This window comes from Pelodiscus sinensis, chromosome 2 (genome assembly GCF_052426305.1).
Source record: "Pelodiscus sinensis isolate ZL-2025 chromosome 2, ASM5242630v1, whole genome shotgun sequence".
NCBI lineage: Eukaryota > Metazoa > Chordata > Testudines > Trionychidae > Pelodiscus > Pelodiscus sinensis.
Window position 1 is genome coordinate 191,772,464 of NC_143053.1, and position 9,766 is coordinate 191,782,229.

Below are 9,766 nucleotides of genomic sequence, written 5' to 3' on the forward strand. Positions count from 1 at the left end.
GCTTTTTTGCGCAAAACAAAACTGAGCTGTCTACACTGCCCCTTTAGCGCAAAAGCTTTGCGTAAAAGGGACTTTTGCCCGAACGGGAGCAGCATAGTGTTTCCACAAGAAGCACTGATTTCAGATGGTAGGAAGTCAGTGTTCTTGCAGAAATTCAAGCAGCCAGTGTAGACAGCTGGCAAGTTTTTCCACAAAAGCAGCTGATTTTGCGGAAAAACTTGCCAGTCTAGATGCAGCCAAAATGTCTTGTAGCTGGAACTTAGCGCACAAGTTCTGAACATATTTTTAGTCATGCAAGTCGGGAGCAGATCCTGGTGAACAAAACTGAGTGCCTGAACAATGGCTTGAGCAAAGATGTGCTAAGTTTGAGACTGTGGACTAAATTGTCTTTTAAAACAACATTTGGCCAGGTTTCAGGTAAGGGAGCACAAAGAGAGCCTTTGTTTTAGCACTTACATCATTTCAAAACTGCTGGGGGGGGTTTATAAAAAATTAAGAGTTCTTCATTTAAACTTACTTGTGGGCCAAAGGACAAAATGGCCTGTTGGCACCACTTGGCACTGCGAGGAAGCAGTTCCATATCTGGGATGGCATCAGTGCCTTTCATATCCTGGATCAGTAAAACTCAGGCACATAGTAGAGGTGATGAGCATGAGCTTAAGAAGTGGGGTTGAAAAAAGATTGGCAAGACGGCTGATTCAGGCTGAAGTTGTGGCTTCTGTTTAGCAAGAGGCTGTTTGCTCAACATCTTGGCCAGAAGATGAGCACCATAGCTACTGCTGTCTAGAAGGAAGGAAGTTAAGAGATTAAAGCATGGAGGGAAAATCATGGTCTCCAGAATGCAGGCTGCGGATGTCCATAGGCCAGGTAAGACCAACCACCAGTCTGAGATAGTGGAGTATGACCATGCATGTTTATCTGCCCGATGATACCCCAAAATATACATACTTGTAAGTCCACCATGGCCCTTGGTCAATCCAGCAGCACTCGACCGGCTTGTTTTAACGGCACTGTCCATCCAATCATTCTTTGATGCGCCATCAGAACCCTCGCTGCTCCTACTGTTATAGCTGCTCTCAGAGGAGGAACTGTTTGGCGAAGACGGTACAGGTGAAGAGGATGACTGGAAACTGCTCTCTGAGCTCTCACTGTGACAAGAGGCTGGGCTAGATGCTGAGCTCGAGCTGATGTAAGCAATCACACCCCCTGGGGGAAGGGAAAGAAAAGAATGTAGTGATGACATAGCAAATGACTGTACACATCTTGCAAGTGATCCATTTCCTGAGCCAGCACCACCTCACACAGCATGCCATGTGTCCTTCAAACCCCTTCTTCCAAGCTCATTTTCTTCCATTAGCTCTCCAAGACTGACCTCCACTTCCACCTAATTTTCTCTTGCCCTCATATTTGACCTTCTAAAATGGAAAATAAGATTAGGGAGCATGAATGGGATCAACAGCAAGCCCAAGACGCTTGCATTTGACATGGTGGGTGATTGGGGGGGGAGTCAGTGGAAGGACTCAAAGCAGGGAGCATATAAACCCATCAAAACATGATCTCAGCAGCAGTGTTCTGAATGGAGTTTAGCATAGCAGGTGCAAACTGGACAGAGAGAAATGACTGGATCTTAAAGGAATTAAGGAGATAGAAGCAGAGGTCATCTATATTAGGGGAAAAGGACAAAAGTGAAAGATGACTCCCAAGATGCAGGCCTGAGATAGGGAGGAAGTCAACGATCTACACAATAATGGAGAAAGGGGAAGGAGTGCGAAAGTAAGGAGTTCGGTCCTGGCCTGGTTTTGTCTTAAGTACAACTTGTGACATTAAAACTCTTTGTAGCCCATTTAAATATAGTTACTTCAGTTGCAGGGTTGCTCTTTATAAGGCACTGCACTTCCACCTCTGGGGAAGACTGTGTAGTCTTAAACTGCTGAGATACTTTTAGAGACAGCTGCTTATTGCTCTCTTTTAAGCATGGAAACTGATTTGGTTTTCCACAGGGTCCGTTCCCCAAGCTATATGCCAGTGGAAGGGCCTTGGAAGGGACACCAATGATTTTTTTCTTTTGAGAAACAAGTCAGCTGTCATTTCAAAGACCTGATATTTTAAAAGCCATATACAAAGTATTTGCTATTTCACACTGAAATTAGTAAGTGTAAAAGCTCACTGGCAAAAGCCCAGCTATTTAAAACCTGTGTTTAATTCCTCCTCTGTTCCTTCTGTATTGCTGTGGAAGATCCCTTCAGGTTATAATTCATTACATACTAGAATACGATAATACATATGCCTTAAGTCGCTAAGGCTTCAAAAGCTACAAATGACAAAGGAATGCTTGTTCAACAGATTAACTTCGTACAGCAGGTCCTGTGTCATACCGCCTTATGTTAATTATAGCATATTTGAGAATAAATGCTTCCACTCCATCCTATGCCGGTCTATTATATCTTGGTGTCAATTCCTAGAACACTGAATGATCCTATATACAATACAAATTGCAATACTTGGTACAAGAGCCAAAGACAGTAACTGAATTCCATTGCTTTTGTAAACTGAATTGAACCTCTTTGCATGGTTGTAGAAGCTTTACTGGACCTATTTTACTTTTTCACGGCTGAGAAAAACATTAAAATAAATTCAAACATAAATCTTCCATTCACCCTGTAAAGAGCTTTTATATTCTACCTAGTCCTAGGGATGTTAGATAGCAGGTATTTGAATAGTTGTGTAACCGCATGACATTTTTGTGGTTACACAACTATTTGGTAGTCCCCTTCGGGTGGGGCCAGCAGCCAATGTGCTCCTGATGCCACTCCTGGGGAGCCCCCTGCCATCCTGCGCTGCTGCCTCTGTGTCAGAGGCAGTAGTGCGGAGGGCCAGGCAGGAGCCAGTCTGCTAGGGGAGCCAATTTAAAAACCAGCCTCCTCGCAGACTGGCTGCCTGCTGTCCCACGCTGCTGCCTCTGATACAGAGGCAGCAGTGCAGGGTGGCAACAGCTCCTTTCTGTGGTAGGTCAAAGTTCTCCAAGGACAGAGACTGCCCCAAGGGATGCAGGGCAGCCTCTATCTACTGGGGAACTCAGACCCCCTTAGGGTATGTCTACACTACCCCGCTAGTTCAAACTAGCGGGGGTAATGTAGTCATCCGCAGTTGCAAATGAAGCCCGGGATTTGAATTTCCCGTGCTTCATTTGCATGAAGCCGGACGGCGCCATTTTTAAATGCCGGCTAGTTCGAACCCCGTGCCGCGTGGCTACACGCGGCACGGAGTAGCTAGTTCGGATTAGGCTTATCCGAAGCCTAATCCGAACTAGCTACTCCGTGCCACGTGTAGCCGTGCGGCACGGGGTTCGAACTAGCCGGCATTTAAAAATAGTGCCGGCCGGCTTCATGCAAATGAAGCCTGGGAAATTCAAATCCCGGGCTTCATTTGCAACTGCGGATGACTACATTACCCCCGCTAGTTCGAACTAGCGGGGTAGTGTAGACATACCCCCAGACAGGGGCTGCTACTACAAGGCAGCCTCTTCACTGCGGCAGGGACAGAGGTTGTCCCATGGCAGCCTCCCCAGTCCCCTACTCCCACTGCTGCCTCTATCAGATAGAGGCAGCAGTGGTGGGGGAGGCTCGGCAGAGCTGGTGCTGGGAGGAACAGGCTTTTAATCCCTCTCCCCACCCCAGCACTGGCTCCTATTGCCCCCCCACTGTATCAGAGGCAGCAAGGGGGAGGCGATGTGAGTAGTCGACACGATTAATCGATAAGCCTAGGATTGTTAACATCCCTATCTAGTCCTTCAGCAAAACTTCGCTCAGGTGAAAGTCCTTATCAAGTGCTTACTTCAGTCCACACCTTACAGGGATTTCTCTTCAAGTCCTGAAATGCAAGGTTGATATATTGTTTGAAATCATTCCTGTATGGGTATTATTACAGGCAGTCCCCGGGTTACGTACAAGATAGGGACTGTAGGTTTGTTCTTAAGTTGAATCTGTATGTAAGTCGGAACTGGCGTCCAGATTCAGCCGCTGTTGAAACTGACCGCCAGTTCTGACTTACATACAGATTCAACTTAAGAAACCCAAGCGTCCCCAAGTCAGCTGCTGCTGAAACTGATCAGCGCTGATTCCAGGAAGCCTGGGGCAGAGCAACTCTGCCTCGGGCTTCCTTCCTGTAGTCAGCACTGGTCAGTTTCAGCAGCGACTGACTTGGGGACGCCTGGGGCAGAGCAGCTGGGGTACTGCTGGGTTGCTCCAGTAGCACTGCTCCTCGGCTCTACTGGACCAACCCAGGAGCACCCCAGCTGCTCTGCCCCAGGCGTCCTGATTCAGCCACTGCTGAAACTGACCAGCAGCGGCTGAATCAGGACGCCTGGGGCAGAGCAGCTCGGGTGCTGCCGGGTTGGTCCAGTAGTGCCCAGAGCGGCGCTGCGGGACCAACCGGCAGCGCCCCAGCTGCTCTGCCCCAGGGTCCGGCAACAAAAGCCTGGTCTGCTGGGGGGGGGGGGGTACACTAGCTGCGCCGCCCCCCCAGCAGACCAAGGACACAGGGAGCAAAGCCACAGTGGCAGCGGGGTGCCGCGCCTCTGAGGCTTTGCTCTGGCAAAGCCTCAGAAGCGCGGGAACCCACCGCTGCTGCGGCTTCGCTCACGGTGCCCCTGGTCTGCTGGAGACGGTCTCCAGCAGACCAGGGGCACCGGGAGCAGCTTTTCTCACCCCGGAGGTCGAGGTGGCGGATCGCTGCCTGTGAGCTCCGGGGCGAGAAAGCCCCGCTCGTAAGTGCGGATCCGACATAAGTCGGATCCGCGTAAGTCGGGGACTGCCTGTATAAACTATATATACTACAATTATCAGATCATCCAGGCCTAAGTTTCCAATGCATTGTGTGTGAGAGAGAGCTGGCTCTGGACTCAAGCCATGTTATCATAATGGAAGCTGAGTACCAGAGTCCTCTAAAGAGTCTGAACTCAATTATTACACAAGTCCCATATTAACCAGTGGGGGGACCCATACAGGGCTGGTCTATGCTTAAAATGTAGTTTGACACGAATATAGCAGTCAGGCCAGGCAAGGCAAGAGCATCCCCTCACCAGTTAACCAGTTACCCTAATAAGCATGCAGGTAAGGGGCATGCTTCATGGATATCTGGTTAACCCTTTACATTCTTAATGCCACTGTAGACATGGCCCAAGTGTCCTGCGATACACAGGACAGATCAGCATGTTCCATGGATGTCCTGCTCACCTGAGGTTAAGCCACGGGACTGAGTGAGCCCAAGCAGAGAAAGTGAAATGACAATCTGAGGAAACTTCCTTCCTTAATTATAGTGGGGAACACTAAGCAGCTGCCCCCACTACCATAGGAACTGCCACGTCTCTGCAAGTGAAAGAGAGAGACTCATCCTCACATTCTGTAGCAGTGGTTCCCAACCACTGGTCTGCGAACCACTGGGCTGTGGCGTGCTGCAGCGGATAAGGGGAGTGAGGGGGAACAGAGATGTGTGAGGTGGGGGCAGCAGGAAGATGCAGGAGGCACTGACGGAAGGTAGGGAGGTTCAGGAAAGACTTATGGGACAGTTAGGTGCAGGCACCAGTTGCCCCTGAGGGAGGGGCTTCCCTACCCAGAACCCAGAGGGGAATTTTTTCTCTGATTTTTTTCTAGCATTGTAGATATCTGCTAACTCTGATCCTTTACGACATGTGTGTACAGCTGTGACATAAGTTTTTCCGTTAAAAGTATTTGTGCAAGAGAGTGTCTATACTGGCATGTGCCTTTGCACAAAAGATTTGCTTTTGCGCAAAAGCATCCGTGCCAGTGCAGACACTCTCTTATGCAAGAAAGCTCCGATGGCCATTTTAGCCATCGGGCTTTCTTGCGCAAGAAATTAACGTTGCCTGTCTACACTGGCCCTCCTGCGCAAGAATACTTGCACAAGAGGGCTTATCCCTGAGCGGGAGCATCAGAATATTAGCGCAAAAACCACTGATTTTGTACATTACGAAGTCAGTGTTCTTGGGCAAATACTCGCAGCCAGTGTAGACAGGCGGCAAGAGTTTGCCCAAAATCAGTCGCTTTTGCACAAAATCAAGCCAGTCTAGATGCAGCCACTAGGTATATTACTTCTGTATATTAGGGACTTACTGGTTACCATTATATTCTTTGCTATTTGACTGCAAAGTACTAGGTTACATCTGCTTTAAGAAAAAAAAAAATCTATACAGAAAACAGAACCAGAAGCAGCAGGTCCTGATATTGTTCCATACGAGTCAGTGCAGCAGACAAATTTCGTAATTTCGTAAAATAGAATTTGCTAACAGACCAAGCAATTTTATTTTATTCTAAACTGAACTATTGTGATGTGAAACTACTTCAGAATGCTCATTTTAGTCATATCTATAAAGGATTTAGAAAGAAATTAAGAATTCCAAATAATATACTACCGCCAGTACATATGTGAACATGTATTTGGAGCAAGAAGTTATGTAACTTATTAATGACTCCACTTCTATTTAAATTTCAGCAGAGGTTGTTTTTTGCAAAGATTTCAGCCTACCCAGATGCTATTTTCGTACCAATCTCTATTTTAGCCTTGTTGCAATATTTTCCTTTGATCTTTGTACCCCAAGTCATTAAAACTATTTTCATTGTTAAATTTTTACATCATAGAGAGGACTTTAGGCATGAGAAGGAAAGTTAACTGTTATGTCCTCGAAGAAAATGATGACATTTAGGTACAAGTAAAAGGGAACCCTCCCATTCTAGGGCAAAGAAACAGTCTTGAAAATAGCAAAACACATGATCAGCTCTAGCTGAAATAATTTCTAGATGCCAAGTCACGACAAGGGCTATTTAGCTGCTGGCACAGCAAATGCAACCTTCCAAAGTCAATTTAATTTTGTTAAATAAAGCACTGCCCAATCTTTTCTACTAGAGCCACAGGATGTGTTACATAATGAGCTGCTATTATATACAAAATAATAAAACCCAGCCTTTTCATTCAATTTATTGTTGGGAGGAGGCAGAAGCCACTGTGTCCTTACTTGGAAATTACTTTCTTGCTATTTTTGTAAAGCTAGAACTCCCCCGCCCTTCCTCAACCTTTTGATAAAGCTCAGACAGACATTCTAATTCACATACACTCAGGCGGGACCCAAGATCCTTTTGTGTAACATATAAGCTGGACGTGTCCAACCATCTGACTTGCTGGGCTCATTACGTGAGCACAGTCATCAGCGAAGGCGAGCCTGCCCCCCTCTTCCACCTGTTACAGCCCTGCTGTTGCAAGAGTGTGTCCACGTGAGAAGAATTTTAAACGTGTCTTCATTCCAATCACATGGGCAGGCACACGAATATAACATGCTATGCTCCAACGAGCTAGTGACGCTGTCGCCCTGGGGCCAACACTGTGCCAGGATGAATGGCCAGATATCTCAGTTTTATAGGGAACGTTCTGATATTTGGGACTTTGTCTTATATAAGCACCTATCTCCGTTCCCCCCCCCCATCCTGACTTTTCACTTACTGTCTCATTACCCTGCCTAGCTAGGGTTGCCAGATGGTTTCAACAAAAATACCAGACACACTTGCCATTACATCACAATCTACATTACATCTTATTTAGAAAATACTGGACATTTATATTTTCTCAATGTGTTTCCCGAACAGAAAGCTCAAATACTGGACTGTCTGGTTCAAAACCGGACAGGTGGCAATCCTATGCCTAGCACTTTTACACAGTTTGGGGAAGGGGGGGGGGGCTAGAGACAGGTGGGAAAGCAGCACCTTGCTCCTGCCCCAGGCTCTGTTCCTGGCTCCCTGATCAACCACCCCAACACTGGCACACCAGACCCCTGTAATATAAACTGGGTGTACCTGAGAGGGCAGCACACACAGATCCCCCCCCCCCACTCTGTAGGCATTCTAACCACGCCCTCCGTGTCCCAAGGTTCTAACCACGCCCCCGAAGGGAGACCCTTCCCCGACCCCTTCCCCGCCTGCAAGCGGTGCCTCCCGCTTCAGAAGGGTGAGGTAAGAACCACGAGCACCGGGGGGGCGGGGTCAGAACGCTGAAAGCCCCGCCTCCCGGCCCTCCAGTGGGCGTGGTTAGAAGCGCCGCAGCGTTCGGGCCGCCTCCGCTCCACGTGTCCCTGCGCGCCCCCGTCCCGTCACCCCAGTGAATGTAGGTCACCAAAACAGCGTCCGCCTCACGTGTCGGCGCCGGCAGCCGCCCTGCTAGCCCGCCCCGGCCCTATTATGCAATCGTTGCGTCACGGCCCCGCACGGCCAATGAGCGGGCACGCAGCGCGGAACGTAAACAGAAGGCACACATGCCTCGGCAAGCGGGTCCATGTGAGGCAGGGCAGGCACCGGCCACTGCATCCGCAGGGAAGGGGGGGGAGCGGGTGTCAGCCGCAGCAAGCCAGGTCCCCCCAACAACAGCCACACAACTGGGGCCAGAGCAGCCGCAGGGCGGGGTGACACAAAACCCTCCACAGGCGGGGCGCAGCCCCCGCCCGGGCCAGCGGGAGCAACGGCGGGGTGGCAACTCTTCCGTGGCAGTGACAGCCGCCCCCTCCCGGGCCCTCGTCCCCGGTCACCTCCCTGCCACTAACAGGCACTCACCCAGCCCACACTAACATGGGGATCGCTGGGCACGCACCCCCAGCTCCACAGAGCTCCCCAGTGACCATAACAGCACCCTCCCCCAGCACCCCCCAGCGCCCCCTCCCCAGCGCCCCGCACTCGCAGCATCCTCCCCCCGCAGCGCCCCGCACTCGCAGCATCCTCCCCCCGCAGCGCCCCCCCCCCCCAGCGCCCCGCATTCGCAGCCCCCCCCCCCCCAGTGCCCCGCACTCGCAGCATCCTCCCCCCGCAGCGCCCCCCAGCGCCCCGCACTCGCTGCGCCCCCCCCCAGCGCCCCGCATTCGCAGCGCCCCCCCCCCCCAGTGCCCCGCACTCGCAGCATCCTCCCCCCCCCCCCAGCGCCCCGCACTCGCATCCTGGCAAGAGTCTCTTACCTGCATTGACCTCCATAGTTTCCTCCCCCGACGAGATGGCACCGAGGACCCTGAAACTCCCGACTGGGGGATGTCCCGGCGGGCGCCGCGCTCTAACCCCCCGACTCTCCTCTGCTCCCTGCCACTGGCACGGCCGCCGTCCCTCTACATAAGTCCCCAGGCTCCCCGCCAGCCAGCCCAGTACCGCGGCTGTTTACTGCCGGGGGGGAGCGTCTTCCCCAGCCCTGGCTGTGCGTGTCTGCAAAGCAGCAGCAGCAAAAGAGCCTCGCCGGGGAGGTTTCCTGCTGCGCTGGCTCCTGCTGCTGCTGCTTTGCTCCTTGGCTTCCTCCCCTTTACAACAAAAGCTGTTGAGACAGAGAGTCACAGAGTGCGGCACTGACCATGTGACTCACCTCCACCTCCTCCCTCCCTGCGCGGGCCCCCTCTCCGCCCCCTAGGCGGGCAGCTCCTCCCCCTGCCGCTGCTCCCCTCCCCCCTTCCCTGACGCTACCCCTTTACCCAGTGACACACTTCCCTGCGGTCCCCACAGGAGGGGGGGGAGCGCAGGCTGGGAACACGTGCCTGGGTGGGGAGCACGTGCTTCTGTGGGGTGCACAGGCGCCAACAAAGGGGGGTGTCCGCTCCCCTCCCCCTCCAGCCATGACCGCCCCTCTCAGCGCGGCTGCGGGGGCTTCTTGCACTCCTGCTCGCCCCTTCCCCCGCGTGTTAGGTATGGTCACGGCGTGTGCTGGGGGGGGAAGGTCAGTACAGGGGGCGGCA

General features: G+C 51.6%; 1 protein-coding gene across 6 annotated transcripts in view; it reads right to left on the minus strand.

The window, feature by feature from the left end:
- The window catches only part of NR1D2 (nuclear receptor subfamily 1 group D member 2), a 29,503-nt gene extending 20,104 nt beyond the window's left edge, over nucleotides 1-9,399 (minus strand). For 2 of the 6 annotated variants that reach the window (XM_075922053.2, XM_075922052.2), the window contains exons 1-2: nucleotides 9,008-9,399; nucleotides 949-1,206 (exon numbers count right to left, since the gene is read on the minus strand). In XM_075922053.2, the coding sequence (XP_075778168.2) occupies nucleotides 949-1,206; nucleotides 9,008-9,023 (274 nt within the window). In that variant the 5' untranslated portion in view covers nucleotides 9,024-9,399. Of the gene's footprint in view, nucleotides 1-517; nucleotides 784-948; nucleotides 1,207-9,007 lie in introns of those variants that run through there. The other 4 variants (XM_075922051.2, XM_014579145.4, XM_075922054.2 and 1 more) reach the window with 4 other exon arrangements.
- Between the last annotated feature and the right edge of the window lie 367 nt (nucleotides 9,400-9,766).